This window comes from Haemorhous mexicanus, chromosome 3 (genome assembly GCF_027477595.1).
Source record: "Haemorhous mexicanus isolate bHaeMex1 chromosome 3, bHaeMex1.pri, whole genome shotgun sequence".
Classification (NCBI taxonomy): domain Eukaryota; kingdom Metazoa; phylum Chordata; class Aves; order Passeriformes; family Fringillidae; genus Haemorhous; species Haemorhous mexicanus.
The window spans coordinates 84,289,598-84,305,026 of NC_082343.1; the positions used below are offsets into that span (position 1 = coordinate 84,289,598).

Here is a 15,429-nt window from a genome sequence, read left to right on the forward strand (position 1 = left end):
AAGTGGTTATATCTTGAGTCAAGAGTTTTGTCAAAAACATCAATGGGAACTTAAGCAGATAAATGGGCACTTAAAAATACATTTGATATTTTATCCATTACAGTCACAGTGTAATTTGCATAATTTGTGAACCTATTATTAAAAAGAAACCAAAAAACCCAAAATTTAAACAGCCATAAGGTTAGAATATTTTATTCCAGAGAAAATTCTTACTGGTCACTCTTGTGTGGTGTTATGAAATGAAAATTTCCTAGAACCTGCAGAACCTTTTGTTCACATCTAATCAGAACATTTTAACATTACTAACAATAACATCCAACAATACTAACATTTAACATTAGCTAAGGTAATATCCTGTATAAGATCAAGGATTTAATTCCCCCTTCAAGATAACCACTGTTCTGATCCATTGCAAATGTTTGGCCTAATTTCTTGAACTCCTCGTTCTTGACAAAAAGGGAGTATCAAAATGCCAGAAATAGACTTTAAGGAATTCTTAGTTCTTAATTACCACTCCAAGAAAAACGTGCTATATTTTCTGGATGGTTCTGGGAAAAAAAGGTTACTTGAACATTACTGTTTCTCTCTAATCTTTACGAGAGAGATTATCTCTAGAAAACCAAATACTCATTTTATTTGTCTAGCCCCTCAGCTCTGTCACAGCTGCAGATTACAGGTCCCAAATTCAGAAAGAGAGGTACTTTCTCCCTCACTGCCTAATGGGAACATGTCAACACTTTTGCCTCACTGTGCTTTTGGCACAGTTATGATCACACAAACAGTACACCTACCACAACCTACCACAGTGAAGGAAAAGACATTAATCATATTGTGAGCAACCAGAAACACTCTGCATTTCAATGCCATCCTCTGCATTTCAATGTATTGCTATTGTGAGAAGGGTATTAAAGCATTTCCTTGTATTTAATTTGAAATAAAGTAATATCTGTTATTTAGGTTGCCATCAGCTAAGTGTGCTGAATCATAGTCTTTAAACAGCTGCTGTTGAGGGCCTGGGTGTTGGAGTGGTGCAGCTCGGCAGTGAGTCTGCTTTTATTGCTTGGTACCCCTTTTCACATGAAGGCACTCAGGCACAGAGTGGGAGGTGGTGGGCTGGTGGTCCTTCAGGGGCTTTTCCATAGTGTTCTTCAACTGCTTATTCTATTAGTACATATTAAATTTATACACATCATATTTTACATATTATATTTAAATATGATCCTCCATTACAAACTGGAACACTCACCATCCACATCCACACTCAGCACACTTCCCTGCAGGAAAATGCTGCCTGATGAACCATTAACAGCATTGCCTCTTCCAAGCTGCTGGGAAATTCTCTCCATATTAATTTGACATAGAAAGGATTCTTTGAGTTGTTTGGATTTTTATGTAATATTAAATACATAAATATATATATATATAAGGGCTTTTTCCTATTTTCTGTATTTTACATGTATTTCCTTATGTAATGCAGGGGGGAAAACTAAACTTTGTCTCATCTGACCCATTTTAATTTCCAAGGTGTTTGGCCTAACAGTGTAAACATAAAATGCCATGAACTGAACAGATGAAAAACTCTTATTAACATAACCAGACAGACACACTGCCTCATGACATCCTTAACTGAAGAGACATGGATTTGATGGATGAACCACTTGGCTGGTTGCAAAGAGCTGCAGTCAATGGCTCGATGTCCAAGTGAAGACCAGTGGGAGTGACATTCCTCAGGGGTTGGCATTAACATTGCTGTCGGTGACACGGACAGTGGGACCAACTGCACCCCCAGCAGGTTTGCTGATGGCACCAAGCTACAAGGAGCAGTAGGAGGGAAGGGATGTTATCCAGAGGGACCTGGAGAGGTGGGTCTGTGCAAGGCTCATGGTGTTCAAGGCTGAGTGCAAGGTCCTGCCCCTGGGTTGGGGTGATCCCAAGCACAAACACAGACTGGGTGGAGAATGGACTGAGAGCAGCCCGGAGGAGAGGGACTTGGTACTGGTAGACACGAAGCTCAACATGAGCCAGTGATGTGCACTTGAAGCCAAGAAAGCCAACTGTATCCTAGGCTGCATCAAAAGCAGCATGACCTCAGCAGCAAGCTGAGGGAGGTGATTCTCACCCTCTACTCCACTTTTGTGAGACCCCAAACAGACCATTGCATCCAGCTCTGGGACACAAACATAAAAGGAACACTGACCTGCTGGAGCAAGTCCAGAGGAGGGCCACAAAAAATGATCGGAGGGCTGGAGCATCTCTCCTATGACAAATGGCTGGGAGAATTCGGATTGTTCAGCCTGGACAAGAGAAGGCTTTGGCAAGACATGATAGCACCTAGTACCTGAAGGGAGCCTACAACAAAGCTGGAAAGGGACTTTTTTACAAGTGCATGTAGTGACAAGACAGGGGAGAATGTTTTAAACTGAAGGAGAGCAGGTTCAGATGAGATGGGAAGAAATTCACACAGCACAGTACAGATGAGGAGACAGAAGTGTATAATTCCTAACACACTGTGGAATCACCTTGCAAGTGCTTTGAGGCATGGTTCACAGAGACAAATGCCAGTTTTAGAGTCTAAGAAAATCAGTGAACACGTCTCAAAAATACATGGCAGTTGAGCACAAAAGATGAGATAACTACTTGAACCATTGATCTCAGATGATAAAGTTTCCTTTTTCACAGTAGCTCTAAGGCAAAATATTTCAGTGTTAGCAACACCTTTTGCTCTCCAGAATTAGAACTCTTCAGAAACAGTTTCTCTCAATTGTCTGAAAGTTTGCCTTCAACACCAAATAAAATCTGAAAAATGTGTCCACTTTGATGCTGTTTCAGGAATTCTAGAAACTGGCCAAGGTCCATGTGATAGTCATTCCTCAGGCCATAATCACCATGTGCCTGAAACTGCAGGTCTTCAAAACTGTGAAAGAGACGAAGATTATCAATGCTCCCCTCCGTTTCTATATTCTCCACATGCTTGCATGAAATATGCTTCCAGTTGGGATATCTAATAACGTGCCAGAACTCTTCACAGTTTTCTTGGAGTCCCTCCACGCAGATGACACCAGGTTTCCCAGTCAGGCAGAAGCCAGTCAGATTTAACTTCTTAGCACACTCCAAAATCTTTTTCCTCAGTTCCTGCCTGTATATGTGATGGCTGTAGATCCACATGCGATGCAGCATTTCCTTAACCCTGACTTCTTCAGAAGCACACTCAGATGACGCCTGGCAGTTTTCCAAGAAGGGCAGGGTGTTGTCCTTCACCCACTGCACAGCCTCACATACACACAGATCTCCTGGATCCAGAGAGCTGATGTGAGACTTGAGACGAGTATTGAGCTGCAACTGTTGCTGTCTGTGCAGAGCATCTGATCTGGCAAAAAGCTGAGGAGCCACCTGAGGGTACATATGAGGAAGGAGAACCTGCAATTCCACCTTTACCTTCAAAACAGAAGACACACACAGAGAAAATTAATTCTGCAGCTACTGAATACACACTAGATTCTTCTTCCCTGTCAGAGACAGATTATGAGGAGATGTAATCAAGACTGGAGCATCCTACTGCCTGGAACTATATCCACTTCCCTTTTGTCCCAATAACCCATTCTTATGTCTGTTCCTTTTCTTGTGTTGCATCAGGCTGCCACTTTCACAACACTTCCCATGTTATCCAGGCAGCTTTTGTGATGTTCACAGAACTAATGCTGTGGCTTTGGAGAAGGTGCACAGTTACCCTTGAGAGACATTTCTAGCTCAGTGTTGCTACAGCAATGAACTGTTGGAGTCAACGGCTTTTGATAATCTCATCCCTTACCAAATGCACATGACTAATGAACTCAGCCCAGCTGCTGGAAAAAAAGGCCAAGAGGTACATGGAATGGTGTATGTGATTGTACCTACTGTATACAGAGACACGTGGCAGGAGTGTTGGAAATAACTTGCCCTTTAAGATTGCTCCCACCCCAAACCATTCTGTAATTCTGTGTGTTACCATCATTTTAAGCAAGTATTCACCGTAAAGAGCAATCAGGATTATAGGGGATGAAAAGATTAATGTACGTCTCAGGTCAGGGAGACCTCAAGTTTATCTTATCTGCTCTCTTATGAACATTGAGCTGTTGAATTTCTCTTGATTATTCCTACAGTGCCTTCAAACAGAGCACTACAGTTCTTTGGCAGCTGAACCCTGCCTCTAGTCCAAGAGCAGGAAAGGATTTATGTGTCCTCAGAGCTTCAAGCTCCTGTAGACTCTTAGGGGGTACTCACTACAGTGCACAATCATATGATAGTCCTGTAGAGAGAAGTGAATAATGAAATGACTAATTATCTTTCCAAGTTCCTTGACAATCTGCTATGGAAAAAACCCACTACTCCTACACAAGCCCTCCCTGCATGGTTCATAAAACTTCTCTCTGTAGGTTGGTGAAAGAGTGCATTTTAGAAAGACACCTGTTTGTACCTAAAGTTTTGAAAAAATTATGAGGCCATCTCATTACCAAGTAAATTGGTATTAATGTTTGATTACCTTCATTCCATGGAAAATGGTTTTTAGGCTGAGTTTGTCTGTTCTCAGTTGCATTAGTATGCACTCAGACCTGTGTTCTCTGTGCAAGTATTTAGACCGATTAGTTCAGACCCTTTCTTCAATCAGTTAAACTGTTGTAACTCCTTATACTGAGAGTTTGGTTTCTCTGCTCACAGACTGGTTTTGTTTTTGTGTTCTTGTGACTCCTCGTAATTGCTGTCTGCCATTTGGGGCTATTTTTACATTATTATATTTCTAAGACAGATGTTAGCACCAGCAGAGATTTTCTGTTACTTTAGACTTTTCAGAGCAAACAGAAAAGAGCAAACAGAAATGCAGTGGTTTTTTTACCCCCTTTTTTTCCGGGCAGCCTTTTCAAGTGTGTCCAGCAGGAGTAAAGACAGCACCACCCATGAACGAGTCTCTCTGGCAGCTCTCACCTTCGCCTCCCCGACATCGAGAGCGATGCGATATTCCAGCTGCGGGGGCAGGGATCCCTCAGCATTCCTCAGGTAGCGCTGGATGCTGGGCACGGCATCGGCATCCAGACTGAATTCTCCTCTTTTGGGAAACATCGAAAGCAGCATTTCCACTTCCAGCAGCTGGAGCTCCAGGCATTCTCTCACCGTGACAGCCATTGCATCGGCCTCCACGCACAACTGGAACGAGAGGGCTGGAGTCAAACCCCGCGGTTTAGCACACGGGGCGCTTCAGCCCCCCAGGGAAGCCCCACGACTCTTCATGGGCAGAATTTGGTTAAACACAGACTCAGCAGCCGGGCCCTCGCAGCCCGCACCGGGCAGGGGGGGTCGGGCGGAGCCTTGCGGGCCCTGCCGGGCTCAGGGATGGAGAAGGGCACGGAATAGAGCCCCGAGCTGATGTGCGTGAGCAGAGATACATCATTTATATTATTTATGGTATTTATCAGCACATACACCCGGTGTTGGCTGCGTGTCGTGGTTCACCCCCAGCCGGCAGCCAAGCCCCGCAAGCCGCCTCCCCCACCCGCGGGATCGGGGAGGATCGGAAGGGTGAAAGGCAGAAAATCCACTGGCTGAGATAAAGACAGTTCCATAGGGAAAGCAGAAGCCGCGCACACAAGCAGAGCAAGGAATGAATTCCCTGCTTCCCATGGGCAGGTTGGTGTTCAGCCATCCCCAGGAGAGCAGGGCCCGACCACACCTCACGGTGACTTGGGAACACAAACGCCATCCCTCCCCTTCCTCCTTCTTCCCCTGCCTTATATACGGAGCATGATGTTCCATGGTCTGGAATGTCCCTTTGGTCAGTGTGGGGTCACCTGTCTGGGCTGTGTCTCCTCCCAAGCACCCCCGGCCTCCCCACAAGCATGGCAGTACAAAATTCAGGAAAGGCCTTGGCTCTGTGAAAGCCCTGCCCAGCAACAACAAATTGCCCAGCAATAACAAATTCCACATCATCATCATCATCATCACTGTGTTCAGCACAAATCCAAAACCAGCCCCGTACCAGCCACTGTGAAGAAAATTAAGCCGGTCCCAGCCGAAAGTAGCGCACTGGAGGGGGGGGCAGTTTTGTAATCCGAGCGTGCGGTCAGTGAAGCTATGCGAGGCTGGGTGTCACGCCGAGCCCAGCCCAGCCCAGCCCAGCCCAGCCCAGGCGGGCGCTCCCGCTGCCGCCATTGCCGGCCGCTCCCCGGGCCGCTCCCGGGGTAGGAGGGGCGGCGCCTGCGCGGCCCTGGCTCCGAGCGGGGGCGTGGCTCGAGTGCCACGCGGCGGGCTCTGCCCCGCCCACCCGACGGCCATTGGTCGGTCCCGCCCTGAGTGGGCGGAGCCGCGCCGGCTCCGTGCGGGGCGCGCGGCGGCGGCTCCGGCGATATCGCTTCCCACCCATCTCATCCCACCCATCCCATCCTGTCACATCCGTCCCGTCCCGTCCCATCTCATCCCACCCATCCCGTCCCGTCCCGTCCCAGCCTGTGCGTCCGCGCGCCATCGCCGGCGGACCCGAGGGAAGCAGCCGTGCAGGGGGCGCGTGCCCGGCCGGCCCCGCCCGCCCGGCCTGGTGTCCGAGTGCCGGTGCGCACGGAGCCGCCGCCCGGGGCAGCATCCCAGGAGCTCCGCTGGGGCTGCCCTGCAAGCGCCTGCGGAGGTGGGACACGCTGCTTTGGGCTCGGGGATCAGTGCATGGTGCCGCGGCCGAGCGCTCTGGGCGGCTGATGTCACGGTGAGAAATGGGAAGGTCCGCTGCGGGAACTTGTTCGGATCCCTGGATCCAGACTGGGAATGGTGGGTCTCTTCGCCTCGTCCCTGCGTGGTCTGCTTGTGTCTGATCACGCTGTTTATCCGGTGCTCTCCAGACAGTGTCGAGACTCCTTGCCTGGTGCTGGTGTCCGCTGCGCTCCCGCCAGGGATTGATGGCAGCGCCTTAGGGCACCGCAGGCTCCGGACCGTGGGACTGACTGCTCCCAGCGACACGGAGTGTCCCCTCTCACTTCCGTCCCTGTCCCTTCCTTCCCTAGAGATGGATTCGGAAGCCCTTAGGAAGTACTCGGCCCTGCACGCCAAGCCTGCCGGGCTGACCCTGCACTACGGCACCGCCGGGTTCCGCACCGGGGCCGAGCAGCTGGACCACGTCGTGTTCCGCATGGGCCTGCTGGCCGTGCTCCGCTCCAAAGCCGTGACCGCCACCATCGGCATCATGGTTACCGCGTCTCACAACCCTGAAGTAAGGACTGACCTCGCCTCCAACAGACCACCGGTTCGGTGGAATGATGCGAAGTAGAAGGGTGGAAAGATGTGATCAGTTTGTTGGAATTACAGCTCCTCATAGCACTAAGAGACCAGCCCCTGAAGACACCTGCACCTGCTTAAAGCATTCAGCCTGCTCCCTGTAAATACGGCCTCTGGTCTAGCTGAGGTTATTTTTCCCCTGTACACAGAAGCGGGATTTTTTCTCATGTGGAAATAGTGTACATAGGAAACACTTCATGTTGCAATGTAACTTTATAATGTTGGGAAGCTAGGAGTAACATTGAGAAGAGAAGAATCTTTGAGTAAAATCTGTAAGTTTTAAAAATAAACATGCAAATGCAGCGATTACAAATCAGGCATTTAGACTTTTGCTGCTGTGGAGCACTGAAGGTTTTTAGAATCTCCTCTTATGTAATTTTAATGTCGAATTAATTTCATACCAAAATTATAAGGGAGAAAGAGTTGGCTACTCAATATGCTTGTTATAGTGCTTCTTTGGGGGCTTGTTAGAGGTTTAAATAAACACCTACGCTATTGCATCCCAGAAGTTCTCCACTTTTAAAGAAGCAATGTGACTGAACCCTGTGTTATCTGTCTTCAAAGAGGTTTTATTAGTTCCCCACTTTTAGACTTACTATTTTTTGTTCTTTTGTTTTTCTGCTAAGGAAGACAATGGTGTAAAGCTGGTTGATCCTCTTGGAGAAATGCTGCACCCTTCCTGGGAAGAGTATGCCACACAACTAGCCAATGCAGAGGAGCAAGAATTACAGAAGGTGATAACTGAGATCTGCCAAAAAGCAGCAGTGAACCTGGACAAAGATGCCTCGGTTTTTATTGGTAGAGACACCAGGTAATGATGAAAGGCTGTAGATATATCCTGCTCTTTTGGAAGTACCAGTTCTATCTTCAGGGCAATTGTGTGGGTACTGTGTGTGTGTGGTGTCCAGCTGTGTCCAGCACTTTACATGTGTTTGCCATCCCTGGGAGTGTTGGCTTTCAGACTTTATTGGTAATTGCCTACAGCAGAGAAAGGTTTGGATTTCTTCACAGTGAGTCTCAGTCTTGTGGCAGGAAGCTTGCAGAATCTTCCCCACGTGCTTCCTTCCCACAGAGTCCATAGATAAATGCCTTTGCCAGGGTTATCAGATGTGTTTGTTGTTTTCCAGGCCAAGCAGCGAGAAGCTGTCCCAGTCAGTTATAGATGGTATCCAGGTTCTAGGTGGTCAGTACCATGGTAGGTTACACTTCTGCAATTCTAATCTCATTTCAAGTATTTTTATGTAAATGTGACTCCTTGATGCAGCCCTAAGGCAACAGCCCAGACACATTTCCATCCTTGCTTGTAACAGTTTAATTTCAGGGTGGTTGTGTGGCTTTAATGCAAGGCAGGGGAGGGCTATGTTTTCATAAGACAACTTGAAAAATTCCATAGGTGTTTCCTGTACTGCATTTGTCTGTTTACTGTAAAACTTTCAAGCAACAATTAATTTGCAGTTCTGTTCTGCATATTGTTCCTTTTATTTCACACTAGATTATGGTCTGGTGACGACACCACAGCTCCACTACATGGTCTGCTGTCAAAACACCCAAGGGCAGTATGGGAAAGCAACTCTGGAAGGTTATTATGAAAAACTCTCCAAAGCTTTTATGGAACTGATAAAACAGGTGAATAGTGGGTGTTGTATTCTTCATGCAAACATACAAAATTAATCTCTTCTGTTTGTTAGCCTGTTTGTGGCTGAAGTTTCTAATTCAGCATGATCTAGGTGTGGTTTCTCTAGGGTAACAGTTCACTTTGCCCCTTCTTCCCTTGCACTAAGGCTCACTGCTCCGGGGAGTTTCAGAGGCACCTGAAGATTGACTGTGCCAATGGAGTAGGAGCCCTGAAACTATCAGAAATGAAGCCCTACTTTCCACAAGAGGTGCTAATTCACATATATAACGATGGAACCAAGGAGAAACTCAATCACTTATGTGGTGCAGATTTTGTCAAAGTTCACCAGAAACCACCTGGAGGTGAGTAGTCAGTAATTTTATGTTGCTTTACCTCCTCTGTAGGGTCTGGCAAGGGTCCACATCCTTGGGTAAGTGGAGCTCCCTGTTTCTTCCTAAGTGACTGTATGAATGGTTCTCCTTGTGCAACGGAAAGAGGGAACAGCCTGGCCAGGTTTGACAGTTTCTGTGTTAGTCTGAACTGCCTGGGGGAACACAGCATCTCTCTGACTGGCTGAAATATGTTTGACAGTCTCTTCTGAATGTTAAGCTGGCAGAGTCCAAAGATCAGTCAGGACTGGCTTAGTGTTATTTGCTTACTCCCCTTTGTATTAGGAAGAAACACTTTTCCGGGTTCCTGCAGAAGGGCTGGGTTAATTAACAGCTCGGTGCCAGCAGGCTGACTCATTGACATAAACCAATGAGGAAAAGATTTCAGTCCATTTTCTGAGAATTGTATGAAAGCAAAGCCCTGAGCTGGGAGAGCAGGCTCGTTTGGATATGAGATTATCAGGGGCTAAACTGAGTTCTCCATTGGACAGCTGCCCTCTCACTGGGGGCAGCAGCTGCTGGCCAGATCTGAACACCAAGATATGGTGCTGTTCCCCTTCCCACGCTGGTTGTGTACTGGAGAAATGCAGTGCTGGGAGCAGTGCAGTGCCAGGGCCTGCTGGGGATGGATGCTTGTGCCTCCTTTCTGGGTCCTGGCTTTAACTGTGCCTGAGTGGAGTCATTTGTATGCAGACCTGTGCTCTGAAAAGAAAATGTGTTTTCCTAATCGCTCACTGAAATAAATTACCTGGTTTTGTTTCTTTTCCTGTCTTTAACTTGCATTTGTAACTCTGTGCACTAGGGCTGGACATGAAGCCCAATGAGAGATGCTGCTCATTTGATGGTGATGCAGATAGAATTGTTTATTATTATAAGGATACAGCTGGCCATTTTCACCTGATCGATGGAGATAAAATAGCAACATTAATTAGTATCTTCCTAAAAGAGCTTCTTGCAAAGGTAACTAACAAATCAAATGAATGCTGGCATTTTGATTTGTAAAGCATAAAATAGTCTAAGGAAGCTGTGTTGCTTGGTATGTGATCACTCTACCTAAAGTGAACAGCTTTAAAAAGAGATCGGTCCTGTACTTCACTGCTGTGGCCAAAAAGGGGTTTGAAAAGCTGCTTCAGCTAAACCCAAGAAAAGTCAATATGGGATGAACAAATACTTGAACAGAATTCATGTTGTTTTAAACCTCCAGAAGTTCTCAGTGAGCTGGTGCCTCCCTCTAGTACCCAGGAGTTTTAATTGTACATTTAAAAGTTCTGATTATCTTTCCATTTATCCATTTGGTTTGGCTGTGTGCCTGTTGGACAGTAAAAGTTGGTTTATTGGTTTGCTCAGGTGAAACAGAACTTCAAGATGGCAGTGGTACAAACAGCATATGCCAATGGGAACTCAACACGCTACCTCCAGGAAACACTGAAGGTATTCTCCATGTTTTTTCTAGGTAGTTTACTTTTTTTTATTTTAAAAGTAAATGCTACTGTAATATGATTGCTAGGAAAATTAAAATCAAGCAAAAATAAATTACTCTTTCAAACCTCCAGTAGTGACTAAATTCTTGGTGGCAAAGGAGATGCAAGAGAGCAGAGCTTAAAAAGTTCTAGTCGGCTTTTATTAACTTAAAAAATGTTTAATTAAATCCCTTGGTACTTAAACAAATGGAGGACTTCATAGCTTTGCAACTGAGTCAGCAAAGGCTCCTTGGTACTTTGACACTGATTCGTTTTCTGCAGCAAGCTAAATGTTCAGGAATTGGGAGAACGTGTTATTTCTGTTTGTATGTGAATTTGCTGTGTTCCCTGAAGCTATAAACTAATTTGGATTTTTCTAGGTTTGGAGTTTATTTCTTTAATTAGCCGTTATTCCTCACAGGAATAAATGAAATATTTTTTAATTGGGTCTGCAGAAATAGTGGAGCATTTTAGCTCTGGGGCCTCAGTGGCCATGAAACAAGGGTTAGTCTGTCACAGTCCTTGCAGGCTGGTGCTCAGTTCCAGCCTGCTGAGGAGAGTCTGTAACCTTGCTGTCATTCTCTGCACACCCTTGGCCTGCAGGTACCCGTGCACTGTGTCAAAACAGGAGTGAAACACTTGCACCACAAGGCCCAGGAGTTTGATGTGGGTGTTTATTTTGAGGCAAACGGACATGGCACAGTAAGTATGAGCAGGTAATCCGTATGACCAGCCACTATGAACAAAATTTTAGTTAATTACCTGGAGAAGGAGGACTTTTCACTCTCTGCTTCATTTTATAAACAAGACTCTCCTTGTTTGAAAATAGACTTGTTTACTCCTTCTGTCTATATCACAGCATTGCCACCAGCTCCTCTATGCTTTATGGGGGGATGGGAATTCATGGTAGCAAACCTTAGTGATGGCTGTTTGGGCTTAGGTGGTAAAAGTTTTGTCCTCACTACTGCATATATCCTGGTTTCATCTTGACAAGCTCTTATCTTTTTCTTCTAGGTACTGTTTAGTAAAGCTGCTGAAACTAAGATACGACAGCTGGTAAAAGAGGAGAAAGATAGTGAAAAAAGAGAAGCAGCAAAGATGCTTGAAAACATGATTGACCTGATTAATCAGGTAAAAACTGAGAGCATTGAGGTGTTGGCAGGGTTAGCCAGTTTGTGAGCTCCTGTCAGGCTGCTGCTGGGGACTGCTGGAAGCTTCCTGATGAAGCCTTGCCTCCGTGTCCTCTCTGCTGCAGTGTTTCTCCCTCCCTGTTGGCAGACTGTTGGCGATGCTGTGTCAGACATGCTGCTTATTGAAGCGATCCTGGCTCTCAAGGGTCTGACCTTGCAGCAGTGGGACGCCCTCTACGCCGACCTTCCCAATCGGCTGCTCAAGGTCCAGGTGAGTCCACAGCAGCCTCTGGGGACCCTGCTCACAGCATCACACGTTTTGATAAGCTTTATTTTAAAGCTGAAATAGACCATGAAAGGGCAGAAATAGGCCAAAGGAGCTGGGAAAAAACCCGGAGGAGGGACAAGAATTTCACTTGGACTAAAATAGAAATATGAGTTTAAAAAAGATGAAATAATAGCCAACTATGTTAAATGGAAAAACCTGACCAAAACTCTTCAAATTTTAACTTAAGAAGAAATTCCAACTTTCAAATTAGAAAAATCTTGTTTTTTCTAAGGCCTCTGCCTGCTGGACAGCTGGATTTTTCTTACTGTGCCAGTTTGTATAACATGAATGTTCAAGTTCTTGCTTCTGTATCCTTTCCAACATTGACAAAGAGCTTGAGCAGAAGGTGCCATGTGGCAGCATTCTGTTAGACACGGTAAGGAAGCTCTGGGCTCTGTTTGAACTGGAGGAAACTACTTAAATTTCTGATCTACTGAGAGAAGCTGTAGCTTCACTTCAAGCAGACCAAGAAGGCATGTTCAGAACTGACCCCTTTTTTACAAAGGGACAGCTGACACCTCTCAAGACTTGGTTAACAGATGCTGCAGGGGTCCTGGGGCCCCCAAGTGTTTGAGTAGCCCTTTATTAGCTCCCAAAGTGAACTCCTCTCCAGGCAGCACAACACAGCCAGCCCTGAATCTCTGTCTTAGCCTGTTTCTGATGCCACAGGTTGCAGACAGGCGCGTTATTGACACAACGGATGCAGAAAGGAGAGCACTGACGCCCCCGGGGCTGCAGGAGAAAATTGATGCCCTTGTAAAGAAGTACAGACTGTCCCGGGCGTTTGTCCGTCCATCAGGAACAGAGGACGTCGTCAGAATCTATGCTGAAGCAGACACACAGGTCAGAGCTTGACTCAGTTATGGGCTTGTTCATGTTAAACAAGCAGGGGGTGATGAAGGAAGTCTGCTTCCATGCTCGTCATTTAATCACACTTAACAAATGCTAAATTTGGAAAAAAGACTGATCACAAAAAGTCATTTTGGATTTTCTTTTATTTAGAAAAGTAATGTTTAATGTTCTCAATGTTCATCTTCAAAAAGAAAATATAAATGTTTATAAAGGCAGATTTAACACCAGATGATTTTGAAAAGACAACCAGCCTTCTGAGAGCTCAGGGTTAAGAAGAAAGTTACCAAAGCAGTCCTTAACTACACAATTTCATAAGAGGCAAAATAGAAAAAAAATTCTGGCTGCTGTTAAGTTAGTCCAGATCTGAACTTAAAGTGACAGCAAAAGCAGTGGTCTTGCTCTCCCCACTTCACATGCTCCTATCTGCTTGTCTGGCAGCATGATGGCAGTGGCTGGTGGAGCAATATAGGGAGCACAGCATTTCCAGGAAAATGCTTGCCTTACTATCATGTATTTGCTCTATTCTTCTGATGCTGACAGCAGCATAACTAACTTTTCCAACATTCCACAGGAGAATGCAGATGCACTCGCCCATGAAGTGAGCCTGGCTGTTTTCCACCTTGCTGGTGGAAAAGGAGCACCACCCCAGCCTATATAATGAATGGCAGTTAAAGCACACAACTTCCCTTAATATCACTTTTTTTTACCATGTGCTGCTGTGCACGGAGCCAACCCTTCCCGGGAGTAGCAAGGATTGATCAGAAGTGAGTGGAATATCACTCTGCTTATTCTTAACCTCCTTTAGCAACTTACCTCTTAATGAGATGCTCTTGCTGTTGAATGTTCCCCTTCCCCAGTTTATCAAATTTCTTGACAAGCCATGGGCATGTCCAGAAGGAATTCTGCCCCTCCCTGCTCCAGCTTAGTGCATTGTCACATTGTGCCTGAAATCCAACACCCACACCCTCAGAGCACTGGCCATGGCTGCATGAGCAGAGCTCTGCTGTGACTGTGCTCACAGTGGCTGCTGCAGGATCATCATCCCCACCTTCCCCCCAGTAGCCCAATCATCTGTGGGCAAACGGTGTAAGAGAGAGGCTGTCACTCGTCTTCAGATTCAGTTCACCTCATTTGGAGGGGGAAACTATAATGAAAAAGAGTATTTGCAAATAATAATCTATTGCAATATTATCTTCATTAGATACTTTATGACATGATTTAGAAAGTGATTTGCAGTAATAGTATTTATAGTCACACTTGAGAGGGAAGGGACAGAGACAAGTTTGTCTTCTGTGGCCTTAACTGCTCCCCAGCACCATGAAGGGGCTGGGCCAACAGGATGCAATGTTTTAAACAAACCAGTATCCTCCTTGGCATACTTTGGTTCAGGGTGTCTACCTCTGACAAACGGTTCATTGTAGTCCTGCATTAACTCCTGCCATAATAGCATTTTACAGGTTATTAAATAAGCACAAGTTCCAAAAGATCTTAAAAAAACCAGACAGAAATAAACTGGAAACAAACTGAAAAAATGTGCACCTTGTATTTTTTTTCATTTTTTTTTAAAGACAGAACTCAAGACAACAAAACATTTACTGTAAATAGTAGGCACCATAATCAATATGAGCCACCAATATTTAAACTTGATTCAGGCCACATCCAGAACTTATCTTATTTACAAATATTTAACTTAAATACAACATTAAGTATTTCATTACATACAAAGTAAGAAAAGAATACTATACAGCTGGGAAAGATACAGTATTTCATTTAGATAGTTACACTACATATAGGCTGAGTAGTACCAGTTTAGTTCATGATTTTATGACGCCTTCAAGAAAATCCTTCTCAACCATTTCTTCTATCTTCTGCCTTGCTTTGCTGGAGAAGGTCTTGAGGTTCTCCATTTTTATGTCCTTACTCGGAAAACAGTTGGGGTAAAGGACAGGGCTCCCTGAGTGTCCCACACATCTGCTTGTGACTTTGCTGTTAAAAACCTGGCTGAGTACATTGAAGAAAGGCAAGAGCTGCTCGATGCTGCGAACGGTGTAGATGGTTAAAAGCAAGTGTCCTGGTTCCCAGCTTAGTGTTTTCCCTGAGCCATCCTCCTCTGGGTTTTTCTGCAAATACAGAGACGTGGGAAATAATGCAGGACAAACCAGGAAAAGCACAGGTGAAAACGAAAGACTCACGTATAATACAGTACTTTTCTAAAGTCCAAAAACATTTGTCCTATCTACAATACACACCAATGCTGAAGTGGAGCTTCCAAAGGAGATCCTCTGCTCCCCCTCACCTTGCCCTGCAGAGGCAGTAGTTGGGAGTGTACAGGTGGCAGTCAGCTGATGCTCATGGAAGAGTCACA

General features: G+C 45.5%; 3 protein-coding genes across 7 annotated transcripts in view; 1 reads left to right on the forward strand and 2 right to left on the reverse strand.

Moving 5' to 3' along the window:
* Positions 1 to 164: 164 nt before the first annotated feature.
* On the reverse strand, positions 165 to 6,173 carry RWDD2A (RWD domain containing 2A). The gene is made up of 3 exons (XM_059842547.1): positions 6,008 to 6,173; positions 4,960 to 5,178; positions 165 to 3,435 (listed from the first exon to the last, which is right to left on the reverse strand). Exons 2-3 carry the CDS (start codon positions 5,155 to 5,157, stop codon positions 2,758 to 2,760), a joined length of 876 nt encoding a protein of 291 aa, XP_059698530.1. The 5' UTR covers positions 5,158 to 5,178; positions 6,008 to 6,173; the 3' UTR covers positions 165 to 2,757.
* A 208-nt stretch (positions 6,174 to 6,381) lies between these two features.
* On the forward strand, positions 6,382 to 14,596 carry PGM3 (phosphoglucomutase 3). 2 transcript variants are annotated; one of them, XM_059842546.1, is made up of 13 exons: positions 6,382 to 6,724; positions 7,020 to 7,225; positions 7,917 to 8,101; positions 8,418 to 8,485; positions 8,783 to 8,916; positions 9,072 to 9,267; positions 10,097 to 10,254; positions 10,642 to 10,725; positions 11,358 to 11,456; positions 11,769 to 11,885; positions 12,033 to 12,155; positions 12,882 to 13,055; positions 13,636 to 14,596. In XM_059842546.1, exons 2-13 carry the CDS (start codon positions 7,022 to 7,024, stop codon positions 13,720 to 13,722), a joined length of 1,629 nt encoding a protein of 542 aa, XP_059698529.1. In that variant the 5' UTR covers positions 6,382 to 6,724; positions 7,020 to 7,021; the 3' UTR covers positions 13,723 to 14,596. The 2 variants fall into 2 exon arrangements, 1 of the variants encoding a protein (XP_059698529.1); XR_009485881.1 differs by lacking the exons at positions 6,382 to 6,724; positions 13,636 to 14,596 and having other exon boundaries at positions 12,010 to 12,155; positions 12,882 to 13,020.
* The window catches only part of DOP1A (DOP1 leucine zipper like protein A), a 60,203-nt gene continuing 59,346 nt past the window's right edge, over positions 14,573 to 15,429 (reverse strand). For all 4 annotated transcript variants that reach the window (XM_059842542.1, XM_059842541.1, XM_059842544.1 and 1 more), the window contains one exon: positions 14,573 to 15,184. In XM_059842542.1, the coding sequence (XP_059698525.1) occupies positions 14,879 to 15,184 (306 nt within the window). In that variant the 3' untranslated portion in view covers positions 14,573 to 14,878. The remainder of the gene's footprint in view (positions 15,185 to 15,429) is intronic.